The sequence below is a fragment of the Dendronephthya gigantea genome, unplaced genomic scaffold, assembly GCF_004324835.1.
Source record: "Dendronephthya gigantea isolate DGI-Jeju-01 unplaced genomic scaffold, DenGig_1.0 000047F, whole genome shotgun sequence".
Taxonomy (NCBI): Eukaryota; Metazoa; Cnidaria; class Anthozoa; order Malacalcyonacea; family Nephtheidae; genus Dendronephthya; species Dendronephthya gigantea.
The window spans coordinates 286,869-305,548 of NW_021163057.1; the positions used below are offsets into that span (position 1 = coordinate 286,869).

Here is an 18,680-nt window from a genome sequence, read left to right on the forward strand (position 1 = left end):
ATGCAAGATTCTAAAATGAATTTCTTAAACGAACTTTTAGTAAATACCTACTTTTTGGAATAACGTTATTTTATTTTGTGGCCATGCGGCTTTGGTTGGGGCCCTTTCGGCGTGACGGCGTCGACTCACGCGCAAAAAAAAATTATAACCGAGTAAAGCGCGGGGCCCCTAAAGCGCGGGGCCCATGGGCGGACGCCCCTTCAGCCATATGGTTAATCCGGCCCTGTTCAAAATCAGAAAACATAGGATAGTAAAGTTAGCCAACGGGCTTACTTGATCAGTCACCCATTGCATGTCATTGAGTTTCCATACTTCAAAAGTGTGGTACTTCAAAAGTGTGGTATAACAAATACATAATGACAATCGGTAATTATGCGATGCTCATTTTTCTCACTGCCGGAACACAGAATTTCGATTTGCTGCTTTGAATATTTGCAGAATCAGGCGTGGGCGACCTAACAACCTTTCACCCTTATTCAGAGATCTGAGGCCAGGATTGGTTGAGACTAATCTAGTTTGCATAAACCTCTCCGACCGTGTCATTGTTGCTAGACTGCATCGGAAACACTTAAAAATTGAATCATATTTCCAATATCATATGCTGGCCGTATTTAGAACGTCAGAACTTTAAAATAGGCAATTTGTGAACGTGAACGATATATCCTCGAAGGTTGGAGTTCATAAGAAAGTTGATATCCCCAGTCACGTTATAGGTTGAAGTCTGTGAAGCCACAGCTCGCGTGTTGGAAACTTTATCGAAAAGTTGTGGAAGAATTTATTAAGGTTAGTGACAAGGTTAGTGACAAGGTTAGTGAGAGAATGCCCGATATTTTTATGTGTAAACTTGTATACAGGGAGAAAGAACAGTTTGTTTCATTAACCGGAAGCCTGTCGAGGCTTGTGATTTCATAATTCTCGAGATTTATCGTAAAACAACCGAGTCGAGAATCGATATATTTAATTTCTGACAGCGCGCTGTTGCAAGCCCAAGGTTCAAAACATGAGGATCGTGTAAGGATCGCGAATCAATAGACTTGTTTTGTCGAACTTTTCAAAGTCGAGTTTAGTCTAACTTGAAGTTATTTCAAACAAAACAAGCTATTTAATATCCCATCAGTTTTATTTTCACAATAAACATTAAAATCTAAACTAAACAATGGGCTAATATATGGAACGCAAGTCAAACAAACACTGCCTCTTCTTCGACATGAATTAAATTTTGTTGAGCAGGTAAATGACTGGTACCAATATTAAAATTTTGATATATCATTACATGTGCACAATATTTATTTGTTTGCCAAAAAGTTTTGAAAACACCAGACTCGTAAAGTGTACATATAGGTACTGTATATATAGTTCTATATCTCATTCAAGGCAGCGATTTACTGACGCCGCAATAAACTTAAAAGTCGAATTTTCGAAAATGTCGAAAAGTCGAATGCATGATTGCCACTTAAATGAAGAAACAAACACAATTTTCAAACATAATACATGCATGTAGTCATACATACACAAAACATGAAAGATATAACGCACTGTAGGAAAAAAATGAAATTATTTTTTTTATATGTAGAGTTTTAATTGTTTGCGATGTGATAGACAAATTACTTGTGTCCATATTTAGGCATAACGGTACAATTAGTATCACAGCGTCTCTTATCCTCAAAGAGAAAAGCAACTAAGAGAGTTATTGGTCTTCGAGGATCGAGGACCAAATTTGTCTAACAATGTATAAAAATAGGCAAATAGCCAATATTAAATGTTCGTATATGATAAGTAAGGCCTAAGGCTAAGACTAAGAAGGGCCATTACTTTATCAAGCTTCTCAATGCCTCCATCAAGAATCTAAAACTATATGCATAGTGCATACCCATAGGGCAAGCATACCTATCTACATAAGGAATTCTGACTTTCGTTTCATTGTTAGGTTTTACTTGTTTATAGGGTTGCTATGTTGTATCAGCATGTTCCCTTGCAGTTTACATTGTTTCTAAGCTTAAACAAATAGCAACGGTAAAAAGATTTTGAATTCCTATATGATGATTTCAGACAGTGCTAATAAATAAAATACATAGTAACTTATGCATATACTGAAGCAGGTGAATCCGAAAATATGTCAATTTTTGTGTGAATGGTCGGTACACATTGCAGTGACAGCAGCACCCAACAGGACACTAATATAAACTTTACATACTTGAATTGTTCCTGCATGCACATAAAGAAAATTACTGCTCAAGTCGCTTCCGATGAGGGGACATATTCAAATAATTTATTATGACATATAGGGGAGTGGTGCCTGATCTTCAATAGCTGCATGACCTATTGAGCTTTTGTTAATTAATAAAATGACTCATTAACGCCCCAATGACGAGACTTCATTTTGAGATCGATTCGACCAACAGGATTTAGCGTCAAAATCGTGCACTTTAATTTTGTGTATTGTATTTTGTACATCGGCGAAAGCTTAACTTAGTAAAAGACGACATAAAGTTGGCATGTACGCTTGTGTACAAAGGCCAAAGGAAGAACGCATAAGCGGATTATATAATTTAGTTTTCTACGTGACCTAATTCGAGAAGTATTTTACTGCAATTGTAGGCATTTGTTATACCAGATTAAATAGGTCCTAAATTCACGAATTTAATTTGGGAAATTAGGTTAGGATTAGGCAGATTTAAGATTACCTCTATATAATTAGGCTTGGTTTTGGATTAACCCTAATCAACCATATACTTAATTCAATCCCTTATCCTATCCCTAATCCTATCTATTCTAAAGGATTAAATCCTTTAATCTGGATTTATTGAACATGGATTCTTGCTCACTTACCTATCAAACCATGCATCCATCAGCCAATCTATCCGATCTACTTCATAATGTAATTATTCAGTTTGTTTCGTTAGTAGAGGTCGAAATACACAATGCCCAACAAGTTCCAAAAAGACTGTTTGGACGCTCATAACGAGTACCGTCGTCAACATGGCGCTCCAGCGCTAAAATGGTCGTCAAAACTTGCAAATGATGCGGATAAGTGGGCTAAAAATTTGGCAAAAAGAGGAGTGATACAACATGCCAGCACGAGTGACCAAGGCGAGAATATAGGGTATAAGTCAGGTGAGGTAATGGTCAGCAATGACAACATTCTGCACGAGTTAAACTTCAAAGCCATGCCCAATACTTTCCTTTGGTATTGCCCTGGTTCAAAAGCTATAAAAGTGCGATTGAATCATTAGATATAGCAACCATGCCCAAACATGATTTTTACCTTCAAATATATAGGCGGGGATTTATCAGGCCAGAGAGCTGCAGAAATGTGGTATGAAGAGATAAAGGATTACCGTTTTGGCAATCCCACGTTTGGTTCAAAGACGGGTCATTTCACCCAGGTCGTTTGGGTCGGTTCCCGAGAGTTTGCCGTGGCGAAAGCGACGGCTAAGAATGGCGCACAGTATGTTGTGGCCAGGTATTTTCCTGCTGGAAATGTCATGGGACATTTTCCAGAAAATGTCAAACAGAAAGGATCTAAAGTGACAAAAGCCGAAAAAGAAGCAGGTATATAATGAATGATACTTGTTAAATTTTAAGCTAAGACCATCTGCATGCATGACCGTTGTTTCAGAGCCTCTATTTAATTAGAGAATTTTACCAACATTGTTTATTTAATATGTATGCAGTTGAAAAGTTTGACTGTAAAGAATCGTATTAACTCGGGATTGCGTTGAGAACCATACCTTGTTATATATATTAGGGTCTCGTTTTCTTTGAGCATAATTTGGATTGGCAACTCGTTTAGTCTGGGCAAATTGCAAGTTCTTTCCCTTCCAGGGTCACAAGGAAGAATGTTCCCTGAAATAGTTTCCTAACATTTGTTATATCATCGTTTTTGTGCATTTGTAATTATGCCATAGTCAGACAGCCGAGGTCAAATGTGCGCACAGTTCTGGGCTATCGATCATAGCAAATTAGTAAGTAGAATTTAGTAAGGCGTTACTAAATTCCATTTTTTAGTGAAGCAAAAGAGTGTTTTTCAACTAAGGCCCATGTTATAGGTCCCTTTTGGTCGCGACGTTTAACCTAGGCATAAGAATTCTCTACGGTGTACTAAAGTTGGAAAGAAAGTGTCCTGTGTCCGCCATTTTGTTTCTGTATTCTCGCGGTCGTTATTTTCGGTCTCCCCTTCTTTTTCGCGCGCGACAATGCGCTGGACACAACTGATTTGATCATTAAAAGCCCTGTTTTCACTGCACTTAATTTATCGGCACTACGGCTAAAATGTGTACCGTACATTCATCTGTGTCCTGTACCCACCCTTTGTATTTGTAGCATGAGCATGTCTGGATGGATAGAATTAGTTAAGGTTTCCAATTTTAGTTTCTAATAAATCGAGTGTAGTGCACTAGAGTTAACGAGGCTTGCTCATAGGCGGTTGATGTATCATGGGCAAATTTATGTCCGCACTATTTCACACCGGTAGAAAAAATCACGATTATAATATCTTGTACAGTACGGCTAGTGCATGCTTACATTACAAACCACTTGTTTATACCTAAAGCTCAAACGACATGGAAGTCTCAATATTACGACTAGATAATTCAATAACATTCACATCTTACTTCATGATCATTTTTAAAGGTGGAAGCAAGCCTGGAAATTTAAAGAAAGACATACTTGATACTCACAACCATTATCGGCGGCAACATGGCGCCCGGCCTTTACAGTGGTCCTCGAATCTGGCTTCTGGTGCCGAGAAATGGGCAAAACAGTTGGCTAAACAAAATAAAATACAGCATGGATCAGGCGACTTCGGAGAAAACATCGCATTCATGTCAGGTAATGTTATTCCTGAACTCCTAGAACGAAATCCAAATGAATTTTCTTATACATGCACAATATCTCGAACATTTACCGTGGATAGACTGTTTACGATTAGGCAAACAGGCCCCGCAAATCCATTGCATTTTTCTTGATTGTAGATTTCATATGACCATCGAACAAAGCATCCTGCATGTAGATTAACTCATACTAGTTTTTAGAATCTCCTTATAAATCCTTTAGTTTTTAGATGTATAAGGAGAGAAGCATCTCCTTATTTTCAGCCCAAGTATGCAAATTCTTCATCAAACAGTGAAATTTTGATCTGGGACCTAAATCACCTAATATTGGTGCTCAATGCATTTGCATGATCCTATCCGATAAGCCAATCACTGAATAAATAAGCTACGCATCGATTGATTTCTTGTTTGTTTAAAACAACAAAAACAAAGGTCATGGTGTAATAAGCAATTTATTTCAAGATCGTTCCGCATGGAAGTGACAATAAACATATTATCCTATTGTTATAATTTGAATGCCTGAGCGACTCAAAACTATTAAAATCACAGACTTTTCAGTAAAACTGCAAATAATGTCGTGCTCAAAATAATGCTTTAATAAAGCTTCAAATGTTTCTCTTCATTCCTGCCGCGTGAACGTCCTTTCCTATGCTTTTCCATTTACTATGTTTTTCCAAAAACCCCTCTCTCTCTCGCTTCCCTCGACTTCCATGTGTTTCACCCCACGTGACTGTTACGTCACGAACACTACACTCGTAACCAGAGCACCCTCATTACCATTCTCCTCCTTTCCTTTACCCTTCGCATGTTCTAGGAATGGCTTAGTAAAATCAGTTTTTTCATAGGCGCCGATTTAACTGGAAAGAAAGCTACCGATATGTGGTATGAAGAAGAGAGTAAATACAATTACAGAAGTGCTCAATTCAGCACAAACACTGGGCACTTTACCCAGGTAGTGTGGGCAGGTAGCACACAAATGGGAGCGGGTAGAGCCGTCTCAAGTTCAGGCGCACAGTTTGTCGTTGCGCGATACTCGCCTGCTGGAAATGTTCGTGGGAAGTTCGAGGAGAATGTCAAACCGAAAGGAACTCGCGCCGTTGGTGGCGAGAGTCAAGGTAACGCTACTCTATATTGTCAGTGATTTAAGCTATGAGTAGCGTCAATATTTTACAATTAAGAACTTGGCTATAATGCTCTATATCAGCCTATGACGTTAATAGGTAGTTGCAACTCGCAAAGTCTCGCAGTTATACAGAGAAAATTAGCAGTGGTCGCAGAGATCCTCCATGCAAGCACAGGAAAGGCTGTTGCATGCAAATTGCAGGCATGCATATTACCCGCCCTTCACTTATGCATCTTGGGGATGTTTACTTTGTTGAAAGGATTGACAGAAACAGGATTAGCTTTTTTAAAAACTGTAAAACTGTAATAAGAAAACGTTTGACGAAATCCCAACTTCTCAGTTAGGTAAAAGTTTGAAATGCCATTTCTTTTGTACACTCCAAGCCGTTGTGATGAACCAATTATCGTGTTTTTACTCGAAAAAGCTGCCAACGGCAACTACTTGATTGTTTCAATATAGGTCAATCATTTTCACGGGTGTTACAGTGTATACGATGTCAATAATTCGAACACCAACGCCTGTCCTATAAGTTGATTACAAATATATATATGCATGGTAAGCCTTCACTAATCTTTGTTTATTTTTAATTTTCAGGTTGTCATTGTGTTATCTTATAAAAGCCGCATCGAATCCACGTTTGCCAATTCACCAGCTCCAAAAGCCTAATTTCCATTTTGACGTAATTGTCGTGAAAAATATGTGAGATACCACAGCTGCAGTTTTTCTTTATTTTCTGTACATTAATCGGTTATCGGTCATTGCATGCGGCTGATCGCACACCTGTAGCTAAGTACGACAAATACTACAAAATGGAAACCAGGCTGATTCCTACCACCAAGCGTTTTGTACTGTATTATTCTATTATAATAATTGCACTCGTATTCGAATCATTAATTGATTCGAGTATAATTTTCAATGCGGTGAAGCGTCATAAAGGCACTACTGTTTCACTATGCAATTTTCCTTGCAACTTGCAATGCAATTATAATTTTCAGGGATGTTAATTTGTACGAGTGTTCGAAATGCTAAAAAAAGGTTAGCAGATCGTACGAAATGTTCGTATTTGTCAACTTTAGATGCCTCAGGAGTAGAATAGCATTGCAAGTTGCCAGGAAAGTTGCATAGAGTAACAGCGCCCTGAGAGGACGGATGCACGAAGCAGATGAAATTAGACAATCAGAAATTAGTTCTTTGAAGTATTATGAAACTTACAGATCGACAAAACTCAAAATTGATATATGCAGCGTTCAGCTTAGCCGGGTGCCGGACACGAGTGGCCAAAGTTCAAACTTAAGCTGTAACTACACTTTCGCCTGTATTCAAAAAGTGTTAATAGAAAAAAGAAGACATATACAATGCTTGAGAGGAAATGACACACCCATATACCTTTCAATCATACGTTATGAAGCCATGAGATAGATTAGAACTGTCTGACGCCTTCAGGATATATTCTCCGATGTCAACTGCATGGGTATCAAGCGAGAACCAAAAGATACAAGGGAATCGAAACTGGTTCCGTCGTCAGTTCAATGTCGGATTGAACAAGCCTGAGAAAGTAAAAAACCTTCGGCTTCAACTGTGGGCACTTACGAATAATCAAAACTGACATTCTATGCAGTAAAACGGTAAAAATTAGAATCATACTTAAACTTTAAGCTATAACCATTGAACTATGTAAGTATTACTTATTAAGTATTACTGATAAGTATATATTCTTATATAGTTCAATGGCTCATGCTTCGCGATTAAATTTTGACGCAACTAAACTCACAGCGCATACTGGAGTGGAACAGTCAAAGCGATTGAAATTTAGTCAAAGTTAGACAACCTGAGCTCTCGGATTAAACTATTTCAACTATTTATTTCATGGGATTCCTTAGGTGCCACCCCATTTATTTGCAAAACATTTCAATTTGGTCACCGTTAGTGTATTTCCGTATTATACGATCGCATTGGTCCTCGGAAAGTGTCTAATTTATTTATCCGACTAAAAATTAAGGCCTGTTTCAGACATCGAACTTTTCATGTTAAGAGCTAATAGCCTAATGTCTTTGTTTAAGTTCATTTGCATTCGATTCGGCACATGAAAAGTTCGACGTCTGAAACGGGCCTAAATTCGAAGACAAATTTTTCGACTAGACGCGGGCGAGATGGACGGTAGACTAAAGATTGCACGCAGAAAACTCGTCCGTAACAAATTCAAATCAGACGAGTTTCTTTTCCCACACGCGACCTTGGAATTTCTTGCACTTCCGCTTCGAAATGCACTTCGTCCTTGGAACACAAAAGATTAAATTTTCCCGGGAATATTAAGTTTCTTCCTTGTATTCATTTTATTCCGAAAGCATAAAAGCATGTCTGTCAAATTGCTGAAAAAGTTTCGTGTAAATATAATTACATTCAATTAATTCTTCTTTGTGAGCTCTACAGCATGCATAATCAACACAAATAGAAGCTATTTGAAGTTCCCACTGAGCTAAACTCTTCCTCTGAGCTAAAAGTGCTTTAAAAAAACCTTTAATAGCTATTTGTAGTTAATTAAAGTCAAATACTTTGAAAATGATCCTCAATCGCCTGCGGAAATAAGAAAATTATGTATTCCCAGAGGATGAATAATTTTCTACTTATTTTAGGTTGAAATTCAAATTAGTTCCTTCCATTCGCTAGTTGGCATAGTAAAACAGCAGGTATTAAACAACAAAATGTAAAGCAGGTGCTATCATTAAAACAAAACATATTCGTGTTAGTCTCGTAATTGTCGGATAATTCACGCGCATCTCTTCCAATTCGTCAGTAACCGTTACAAGAGTTTTGCTCTAAGTGTTGGACGGATTCTGAGGACCTCGGCTTGTTCCAGGCCCGCTTATATAGTAATGAACGGAGAACCGAAACGCAAAACTAAGGAGCAAGCTCAACACAACAGGTAAACAAAAAAACTACGGAGTGTTTGTAATCCGTTATAACTTATTGCTTGTGCGTTGTGTGAAAACTCTGTAGCAACATGACCAAACAAGAACTATGTCTATGTATTCCTAATTGACTTCGTTGCAGGCATTTACAAACTAAAGCAATTCATCATATAAGCCAATTGATAAGCAAATAGCCACCGAGAGCAAATCAAAAATTATAATACAAAGCACGAAAACATATCATCGAATATACGTTATGCATTATTGTCGTTATATATACTGTATATATATTTGAGACAGACAAGCGAAATGTACTGCAAGTAGTTTTAAATCGTTGATGGTTGAAGCAATGCTTTGCATATAGATGGTTTGTCAAAGTGGTTCAACAGTTGATATTTTTCATTGCAATTAAGAATTTACATGAATATGCCAGTTTGAGATAAGTCAGATAGCTTTAGTATATTTTATATATTTTCAATATTTCCAGCAAATTCTATACAAGGCGTAGGAATGGAAATAACTATATATGTACAATTCCAGCTGCGCTCGCACAAACTATGACAGGGACACGAGGTTAGCTGGGCCTGTATAGTATATAAAATATTGACACCTGAGATATGGGATACTCCGCTCAAGAAAACCAAACAAAGCGGTCAGGTCAAGGCCAATTCTAAGGTCTGCAGGGCTGGAATGTTACACTCACCGCATCATGACAGAATGAGAAATATGAGTTAATGATGTAATCATAAACTTTATGCTAATATTTCCCCCAAACTGCAAAAACGCGATCACTGCATGGCAACGTCAAATTAACGGTTGCTAGCTATTTTACATGTTTAATTTGCGTATAGCAGACGTTGGATTAGTTGACCTGAAAGCCATAATTTTCGAAAATGAATCAATTATTTATCGCAAGTCGATTTCGTGAAATGATTTTACATTTTATGTTTCATGAACAGCGTTAAGTCAATCTCAATAATATGTTAATACAAACATAAAAATAATTATTACACAAAAATACTGAAAGGTGGCTATGACAATATATATGAATAACAACATGACAATATTTTCAATTCAATTGAAGTAAATATAAAAAATATGTTTCTCCATGATCTACACGTATTCCCAGTCTGCGGGTACCAAATGGAGATGTTTTGTCATTCGTGTAAAGTTAAGCACGAATGACAAAATATCTCAATTCGGTCCTCGCAGATTAAGAATACGTAAGTATTTAATATTGCACGCAATATTAAATACTTACGTGGTGTACCGAGTACCTACAAAGCTAATTTACTTATAATACGTTCATGTAAATCATCATTGTCCGAATATTGGTTTTGTTGTGATAACCATAAACATGGGAAAAAAATTTTCCTGAACTGCATATAGGCTAGAGAAGTTCCAAGAGGATGTGATTATTGCACACAACAAGTTCCGTGGTAAGCATCATGCAGCACCATTAAAGTGGTCAGCGGGGCTAGCCGAAGGCGCAAGGCAGTGGGCAACTAATTTGTCAGAGAAAGGAAATCTTAGACATTCAAATCAAGCATTCGTCGGTGAGAATATCTGGATTGGCAAGGGTAGGTTGTAATTATCAATAACAGTGACCCCATTTATACTAGAGACGGATGATCCGTCTGACGGATCAGTATAAACGTCTGAGTATAAACACACCACGCACACACTATCTAGACGAATTATATATATGTAGATGAATATGTCAAACGAAACAGAATCGATCGCGCATTTATGCATATAACTCGTGTTGACGGATGATTCGTCTGTTAAGAAAAGGTTTTCATCCAATGTGATGTTGATTTATGATTGAAACAATCATCGATTCTCTACAATCGTCTTTTCAGCTCAGATTTTTATTCAACCAGCTTCTTGTGGTTTTCTTACTGCGTAGATGAAAGAATTTCTGGAACACGCGTAACTCATTTGTGGTACAACGAGATCGACAGTTACGACTTTGACGCCCCGGGCTTCAACACGAAAACAAGGAATTTTACCCAAATTGTCTGGCGTGAGACGACGTCCATAGGAGTGGCGAAGGTTCGCGCGCCAGACGGTGTCTGTGCGATTGTCGCTCGTTATTACCCAACCGCCAATGTCATAGGAAAGTTCGAAGAAAACGTTCTGAAATGCACGGAAATTCCACGAAATTTTGTTCCAGTATTACCTCCACCTCCAGAGAGCGGTAAGGCTGGGTTTTTACTTGCGGGAAATTGGAGAAATAGTCAGTATAGCGAAATATTTGCGTATTTTCTTTTGAATGGGGAACAGCCATGTTGACCTAATCTATTTATGCCATGAAAATTCTAAAAATGTTAATTCTAACATAAACCATGCAGTCTGCAAATCTTTCTCTGGCGAACAAATTCCTGGGATACTTTTTGCATCCACCCCTGGCGATAAGTGTGGTTTTCCAATTGCTTGAAAGTTAAAACCGGTTTGTTTTAAACTAATATTTTAGTTCTCCTATTCCAAATTATTTTGTTGGTACATATTGGGCACAGTGGGTTTGATATCCAACATTTTAATAAACTTCTTTTCATTTTTAGTTAAAGAAGACTTTCCACAGGAACTACTCGTGACGCACAATAGATATCGTAAGAAGCACGGGGTTCCCTTGTTGCAGTGGTCAAACGAACTCACGGAAGGAGCTAAACTTTGGGCTGAAGAAGTTGGTCGTCGGAGGGAAGTTCGCTCCTTTGGAAGTCCAGAATACGGAGAAAATATAATCGTCGTGGAGGGACAAAATATCTCTGGCGGTGTCGCGACGGATCTTTGGTACGACGAAATTAAGAACTACAACTTTAGAGAGCCGGAATTGAATAACAAAACAGGACATTTCACGCAAGTCGTGTGGGCTTCGACGCGCTTTGTGGGAGCGGCGAAGATGAAAACGTCGGATGGAAGGTGCATTGTCATCGCTCGTTATTTCCCCCCGGGAAATATACACGAGGATTTGAGAAAGAATGTGAAACCGACAAGATCTCAATCACAAACGGATTTACCTGGACGTAATCAAGACGTCTTTACGCACGGTCCACTGCCGAAGAATATTAGGGACCAGATGACGCAAAACGACTCAAACGATCAGGATATCCAAAAACAGCGGAAGAAACACGACAGGAAGTCGACATGTATATTGCAGTGAGTTTGGGGTGACTAGCGGTCTTGAATATACGATGTTTTGAGTTTAAAGAAATGAAATGTAGCCGGTCAGGAGCGCATTGTCATTGGCTGGATTATTTACATTGGTTATGAAAATGCAAAATCCACCATAATAAAATAAATATTATCTAGGACAGTTGAAGAAGAAAGAATTTCTGATCATTGAGAACCCTGCAGTCTTATGAATTCCATTTAATTTCTCAATTGCATCATATCAGAGATTATCAAGTCTCAGGTTTAAATGTCTGTCTGCGTGGTTTGAATATGCAATTGAATTTTCTGCATGTTTATTTTCGTCTTGTGAAAGGCATTGCTTGCATGCTTCAAGTCATTTGCCGGCTGTGGTTTTACGGTTAACTCAAAAACATTGGTCGTACTAAAAAAATTGATGTACGCCTAATATTACTTATTGGTGTTGTCCATAGCCGTAAATTATTGTTTAAATTATCATATAATGTGTTCCCTAACTTTCCTTACCGTATTTACTAAAATCATGACGTGACATAATTCGTGCTAGTGGATAATGTTATTCGATTGTAGCTAATAAAAACCGAATTTGATTGTAGCTAATAAATATATAATATCAAAAAAATCTAGATTTTGACCTTTTACTGAATTTGTACACAAACTTCTGTACTGTAGAACATCAATAGTCTATTCGGTAATATATAGCAACGTTCATACGGCGCTGTACAATTTAAAAATTGTGATTGAATAGTTGAATTGGTCCGGTGCAGGTAAAGACGGATAAAAATTTGACCGATTTTACATCGCTGTTCTCAGGTTATATCGTTATGCTCGTGGTGCAAAATTTAATAAAAATGTGAATGTTTGTTAGTTGAAACTAAATTTTAAATTAATTTCAGTTCTTTAATTAATTAAAATTCAATTCAGTCAGACTATGTACTCGGGTTGAAGTTCACTGAAGCTTGTGTGAAAGAAAGAGATTATTGTGGAAATTAAATAAAAGTTGAAAAACCCTCTTTGAGATTTCCTTCGTGCGCGCGCAGTGAAAACCTGCGTTCTCTAATGATCAATGACGTCACTAATAGTATTCCTAATTAATTAATTAGATTCTTAATGAGCATGTTTCATTTCTCATCGACTATTGCTGAAAAATTTCCAGAAAATAGTCTTCTCGAAGAAGAAATAGAAAATTCGACAAAAAATCCTCTGTCGCAACAACAAGAAAACGAAATATTTGAGGATTACCAAGATACCGTTTCTGAGCCTGACCGTCTTCGAGATAATTATCAATCAAAGTTTGTCAAAAGTCCATTCAGGTTGAAGCCAAAGGGAACAAAGACATCAAAGCGTGATAAAAATATGGAATCTTCAGGTGATCCCGCTACTCCAAATACTCAGTCGGATACTGCCGTTGATCAAAACACTGGAGATATGATGGAGCGTCCTGTCGCTTTGTCCGCACGATTAAGGTTAGCTTCGTGATCTACTGGACAGGATGTAAGAGTAAAGAAAACTTTTTTTATTTTCAAAGATTATTTGTTTCTTGGGTTTTTCTCGCTTACTTGCGCGAACTAATAGAGGCAATGAAAGAAACATTTCTTGGAACGTATCTTTTTGTGTTCTGATCATGCTTTCAAAGTGTTCTATCAGTATCACGAGGTAAATGTTAGTGCGTGTTTTATGCATCCCCATGCAGCTAAATTTTTTCATGAAGGAAGATTTTTGATCACCCATGGGTAATTATCAGGCTTTGGTGTTTAATAAGTGAAAGACCTCGTATGTTTTCTCTGCCTAATCGCACAGTTTACATTCTACAAACATTAGTGACATTCTAGGTCTCCAAAAAGAGTCCATGCAGCAAGTCCAATAGTGCAGTCATACTACTTAAACCAGGTGATATCCTAGCCGATGTACAAACATTTAAAAATAGGCTGTCGCTTTGAAATAGGAACTTCGTGGACTTATATGATAGTACATCGCTTGTCATGCATGGGGTACATGTAAATTACAGCTGCGTTCATTTGGATTTGATTTGGATATGCGATGAATCATGAGTATTATATTTTCACGTTGCTTCACTACATATACCTTAAGGAAAGTAACATTAATATTATTTGTAAGATTGTGTTCTTTGTCTAGGGAGCATCTTCGGAACTTAAGTATCACCGGTGAATCAGAAAATCCATTTGCCATTTCTTTCGAGGATGTTGCTGCCGCGTCATTCCGAATCCGGAAAGGAATTGTGAGGACACCATGCGAGGTCCATATGCCAAGTCTTTGATACATGCATACTTCCAAACGTTTAGGAAAAGTGGGGAATATATAAATAATAAAGCAGCTTTTTTCCAATTGCAGAAAACAAGAATTTCTGAACTTGAGGACATAGAGCTGTACTTTAAGAAAGAGTTCACGCACGTGACTGGAAGGTGAGGCACAATTTTTTTTTTATCAATGCAATCGTTCTGGTCTGCCAGCAATGTATGTGTATATTTCGCTTTGTGTGAACGAAAATAAGTGAACAGCATTTCGTTTTTCATTCAGTTTCAAGGAACGCGGAGCAAGGAATACGCTGCTTCTTCTAACGGAGGTCAGTCCAAAAAAAACATTCTTTGAAGATTTCATTCCGTTTTGCTTTCTTCTTCTTCACCACCTCAGTCTGCAATGATCTCAGAAAGCATTGTTCATTTGCATTCACGTATTTATATATACTCATCTCATGTTATCTTCAGGAACAAAAAGAAAAGGGAGTAATTGCTGCGTCAGCTGGTAACCATGCTCTTGCTTTAGCGTACCATGGACAGGCTTTAAATATTCCGGTAACTGTAGTTATGCCAGAGAATTGCACCATTGTGAAGGAAATGAAATGTCGAAGTTATGGAGCCAAGGTCTTAAATAAAGGACACAACCTCGCCGAGGTTAGTTAAACCGTATATCTTAAATTCTAGCAAAAAATCTGCCATTTGCGATGCTTGCCCTTTGTATAATAACTTGCTGTTATCAGATGAACGCTCGTATATATCGGTAAATTTAGAAGCATCAAATATTGGCGATTTTGTAATCGAATTTTCTACGAAAGATGTACATAGTAGAAATCATGCCTGAACAACTGTCTCTTTAAGGCAAAGGATTTTGCAGTGAAACTTGCAAGAGAAGAAGGTTTGATGTATGTGAACGGGTACGTATAAAAATTTTTGGAGGCATGACCTGGCCCGGAGGAGTTACTGATGAGTAATAATCCTCTATGTATGGTTAGAGGCATTTCAGTAAGTTCATCTAGTAAGTCAAGATACAAACTTTTTGGGCAGCCCTCTTTATATATTCCACAAACGAAGCTTGTGCAGAAAATTTAGAACTTCCCAATTGAGTTAAAATACAGTTAGCACTATTTTTATATCCGTGATTATGCACTCCCAAGGTACGACCATCCTCATATTCTCGCTGGACAGGGCACAATTGGACTAGAAATTCTTGAGCAGGTTGATGACGTCGACGCCATAATCGTTCCTGTTGGTGGTGGAGGATTGATTGCAGGAATTGCAGTTGCAATAAAAAGTCTATATCCACGGTGTCAAATAATTGTAAATCTTCAAATTAATTTCTTTAACAACTTACGTTATTGCATGTGAAATAGGATTATTCATTGGAAAACTGTTGCCACTTTGTCCTCGCATTAAAATATAGTCCCACACACGTAGAGCTGCAAATCCGCAAATGTATGTCAGACCAGACATTTCGCCTTTATAGTTACAATCACTGAGGAAAATTGTTATCGTAAAATTGTAATAAGTCATCTTTATATTCGAATTTAGGGAGTTGAATCCGAAATGTGTCCAAGTTTCAAAGCAGCTTTAGATGCTGGTAAACCAGTCAAAATTGACGCTCATCACGCATTGACACTAGCAGATGGTATGATGCTATCATATGCATGAGGAAATGAACTTATAAATTGGTGCAAACTTATGAATGGGTGGAAACATTTCTACAAACCAAACGTGTGTGCTTGGCAATACAAACGTCTCGTTGAACACATCAATAAATAATTTGCATGATTAGACTCATTCTTCAGCTAGGCCAAAAGATGAAAAAAACCAGCAAAGCTAAAAAGAACAGAGCAAAAGTTTCTAGCTAAATAGTAAATAGGTAGCCATTTTGTGAATAATGCAATGCCAAATTATGCCATATTTGCGAACTTTCAAAGCTGTATTTAACGCGGCAGTATTTCGCGGCCAGCATCTTTGCCATTTCACTAATTTGACCATGTTCGTTCAGGAAATATAATTCTTCGCTTGTATTATGTATATATAGGGTTGTGCGTGCCAAAGGTTGGTAAAAACGCCTTCGAAATTGCTAAGAACTACGTGGACAAGACCGTGATTGTGAGGTAAAATAAGACTACATGCAGAGCTAACGCTACTAATTTAGACGTAACCTTCCAATTCATTTCATCCATAACCTTTCTCAATATTCATTCAGTGAGGATTACATTGGAATAGCGGTGCTTAGATTGATGGAATATGAAAGAGCAATAGTCGAAGGGGCAGGAGCTTCAGGGCTTGCTGCACTTTTAGCTGGGCTTCTTCCAGAGTTGAGAGGGAAAAGGTAGTGTGTGCTATGTGACTATGTTCTAGCGGCTAGTTTATTATTAGCATGATGAAATCACTGGACGCTGATTAGTTGAGAGAAACACGTTATTTCCAAATTATTAACTGACTTGTGATGTTTGAAATTTTGTCATTTTTCTGCAGAGTTGTTATTCCATTGTGTGGAGGAAACATTGATCCAACTGTGCTTGGTCGTTGCATTGAAAGAGGTTTATCATCTGATGGTCGACTCATTCGTTTCATTGTTAATGTTAAAGACAGACCAGGTGGAATTGCTGAATTAGCCCAACTTATATCGTCCATTGGTGTAAGGTATGGTACAAGATATCTCTGTTATAATTCATATAGCTATGTATTTGCATGCTAAACTGAACAGGGTAATTTTCCGACCATAGCCACCCTAATCGTAGGGCTCAAAATAGTGAAACCGGTCATATTTTGAATTGGAACAGAATATTTAGCTGGTTAAGAATAGTGTATTCCACAAACTAGTAAACCATTTGAGGTTTTAACAATAGCTAATTTTGAAATTCATATTGGTTAATCTATATGCCGTTAACCATCTGATCCTAGAAGGTGATTGATTATATTGAAAATTAATTGTTAATATATAATTGTGCCAAATTTTATTGATTTTTTATCATTTCAGCATTAAAGATTTCTACCACGAACGAGCTTGGATGACTTCAGGCATATTTAGCGTTCAGGTGTGATTACACTTCATATAAGCTAAGTGATCAGGAACATGGAATAACTATAGCTTCACTTTACGAAAGATGAATCCGTAGGTCCATGAACGAGACCGCATGATTCGATTGGTACATATAAAAAATCGAAAACTAATTGTCTTACTTGGGTAAACGATTGTATGGGAGAAACTCTAATAGAGAGAATTTTTTTCCAAGTATGTAAACACAGAATGAAGATCAGACTCACTACGACGATACGATATATAGTCCTATTCATAATTTAATTCCGTGCATTTTGTTTCAGATCAAAATAATCGCAGAAGTACGAAACCGAGAACATGGAATAGACCTGAGAAGATTGCTGAACAATCGCTATGGGGACGATCTAATGTGGAACACCGACCATACAGCGACCTACACACACTAGCTCTACGTGATCACTATACCGCGCGCATTTGCTTCAATAGCCTTATATACTTAGCACTTTTTCTTACATATAAAACTATTAATAATTCTCATAAGTATGAATATATAATGCAAAGGATGAAACCACATAAACAATTACCTTGGACCATAATCCTATCTAAGATTAGTAATTACGATTGCACACGCAGTTATTAATGTAAAAGGAAAATCGATAAAAACTTTTCAGTGAAAAATCAATCATGCGATTTAATTTACTGTTTAACTTAACATACTGCATGTTTTCCCGGTGGTACGCGACACCAATACAAACGTTTTTCTTGTCAAGGATAAAAACTCAATGATATAACCACAAATTTCACGGATATCAATTGAAAAGTAAACATACTACTTAACAGTGCAACCCATATAGGATGTCCCATACGTTTTATAGCTTAAAAATTATCATGTTTAGATAAAGACAAATCATATATCATGCATATACATGATATATATCATATGACATGATATGATATCATATCCATTGTCTGTTAGTATAATTGTTAAATCGATCTATATCAAGGCCACGGAATCACTTAAAAGGGTAGAAGGAGAAGAGGGGGTTGTTAAAGGAACTATATATCCTATATATATGCAATTGTAGTCACACATACCCCCATGAATACATGTAAGGAAATTAGTTTCCGAACAAGTGGCCCAAGATTTTAATATCTATAAAGCACAGTTTCAAGGATGTCCTTTCAAGCTTTTTCGGCTTCGTGCATGTATTACAAACACATTATACAATATTATATGCATGTTTAATTATGCTCTTGCACAATAAAGGGGACCGTAAAATGTAATAAGTAAACATCTTTGAAAACTTTAATTTCCTTCTTTGGACTAAAGTACAGCCAACATTAGAACAATGACAATTTTATATTATGTTCAACTGCATATAATATAAAATAACAAGG

At 37.3% G+C, this 18,680-nt stretch overlaps 3 protein-coding genes across 6 annotated transcripts; all 3 read left to right on the forward strand.

Annotated features, from left to right (window-relative positions):
• Positions 1 to 537: 537 nt before the first annotated feature.
• On the forward strand, positions 538 to 8,701 carry LOC114527780. 4 transcript variants are annotated; one of them, XM_028549471.1, is made up of 6 exons: positions 538 to 795; positions 2,904 to 3,114; positions 3,280 to 3,552; positions 4,633 to 4,830; positions 5,678 to 5,947; positions 6,550 to 8,701. In XM_028549471.1, exons 2-6 carry the CDS (start codon positions 2,922 to 2,924, stop codon positions 6,570 to 6,572), a joined length of 957 nt encoding a protein of 318 aa, XP_028405272.1. In that variant the 5' UTR covers positions 538 to 795; positions 2,904 to 2,921; the 3' UTR covers positions 6,573 to 8,701. The 4 variants fall into 4 exon arrangements, with proteins under 4 accessions (XP_028405272.1, XP_028405273.1, XP_028405269.1 ...); XM_028549472.1 differs by having other exon boundaries at positions 2,907 to 3,114; XM_028549468.1 differs by having other exon boundaries at positions 538 to 783.
• Positions 8,702 to 8,785: 84 nt separating this feature from the next.
• LOC114527779 lies at positions 8,786 to 12,604 on the forward strand. The gene is made up of 4 exons (XM_028549467.1): positions 8,786 to 8,878; positions 10,254 to 10,444; positions 10,774 to 11,064; positions 11,429 to 12,604. Exons 1-4 carry the CDS (start codon positions 8,829 to 8,831, stop codon positions 12,025 to 12,027), a joined length of 1,131 nt encoding a protein of 376 aa, XP_028405268.1. The 5' UTR covers positions 8,786 to 8,828; the 3' UTR covers positions 12,028 to 12,604.
• A 766-nt stretch (positions 12,605 to 13,370) lies between these two features.
• LOC114527795 (L-threonine ammonia-lyase-like) lies at positions 13,371 to 17,761 on the forward strand. The gene is made up of 13 exons (XM_028549487.1): positions 13,371 to 13,480; positions 14,151 to 14,271; positions 14,367 to 14,437; positions 14,553 to 14,598; positions 14,741 to 14,926; positions 15,131 to 15,186; positions 15,427 to 15,589; positions 15,821 to 15,917; positions 16,317 to 16,392; positions 16,485 to 16,610; positions 16,757 to 16,924; positions 17,262 to 17,319; positions 17,606 to 17,761. The coding sequence occupies exons 1-13, from the start codon at positions 13,371 to 13,373 to the stop codon at positions 17,726 to 17,728; spliced, it is 1,401 nt and encodes a 466-aa protein (XP_028405288.1). The 3' UTR covers positions 17,729 to 17,761.
• Positions 17,762 to 18,680: the final 919 nt, after the last annotated feature.

What these genes read in the sequence shown, in the direction of transcription:
- LOC114527780 (XM_028549471.1), top strand. Translation starts at nt 2,922, where the DNA reads ATGCCCAACAAGTTCCAAAAAGACTGTTTGGACGCTCATAACGAGTAC. An exon ending in AAACATCGCATTCATGTCAG is followed by an intron (nt 4,831 to 5,677) that starts GTAATGTTATTC and finishes GTTTTTTCATAG; the next exon opens with GCGCCGATTTAACTGGAAAG. An exon ending in CGTTGGTGGCGAGAGTCAAG is followed by an intron (nt 5,948 to 6,549) that starts GTAACGCTACTC and finishes TTTAATTTTCAG; the next exon opens with GTTGTCATTGTGTTATCTTA.
- LOC114527779 (XM_028549467.1), top strand. Translation starts at nt 8,829, where the DNA reads ATGAACGGAGAACCGAAACGCAAAACTAAGGAGCAAGCTCAACACAAC. An exon ending in GAATATCTGGATTGGCAAGG is followed by an intron (nt 10,445 to 10,773) that starts GTAGGTTGTAAT and finishes CTTACTGCGTAG; the next exon opens with ATGAAAGAATTTCTGGAACA. An exon ending in ACCTCCACCTCCAGAGAGCG is followed by an intron (nt 11,065 to 11,428) that starts GTAAGGCTGGGT and finishes TTTCATTTTTAG; the next exon opens with TTAAAGAAGACTTTCCACAG.
- LOC114527795 (XM_028549487.1), top strand. Translation starts at nt 13,371, where the DNA reads ATGGAATCTTCAGGTGATCCCGCTACTCCAAATACTCAGTCGGATACT. An exon ending in TTCACGCACGTGACTGGAAG is followed by an intron (nt 14,438 to 14,552) that starts GTGAGGCACAAT and finishes TTTTTCATTCAG; the next exon opens with TTTCAAGGAACGCGGAGCAA. An exon ending in ATATCGTCCATTGGTGTAAG is followed by an intron (nt 16,925 to 17,261) that starts GTATGGTACAAG and finishes TTATCATTTCAG; the next exon opens with CATTAAAGATTTCTACCACG.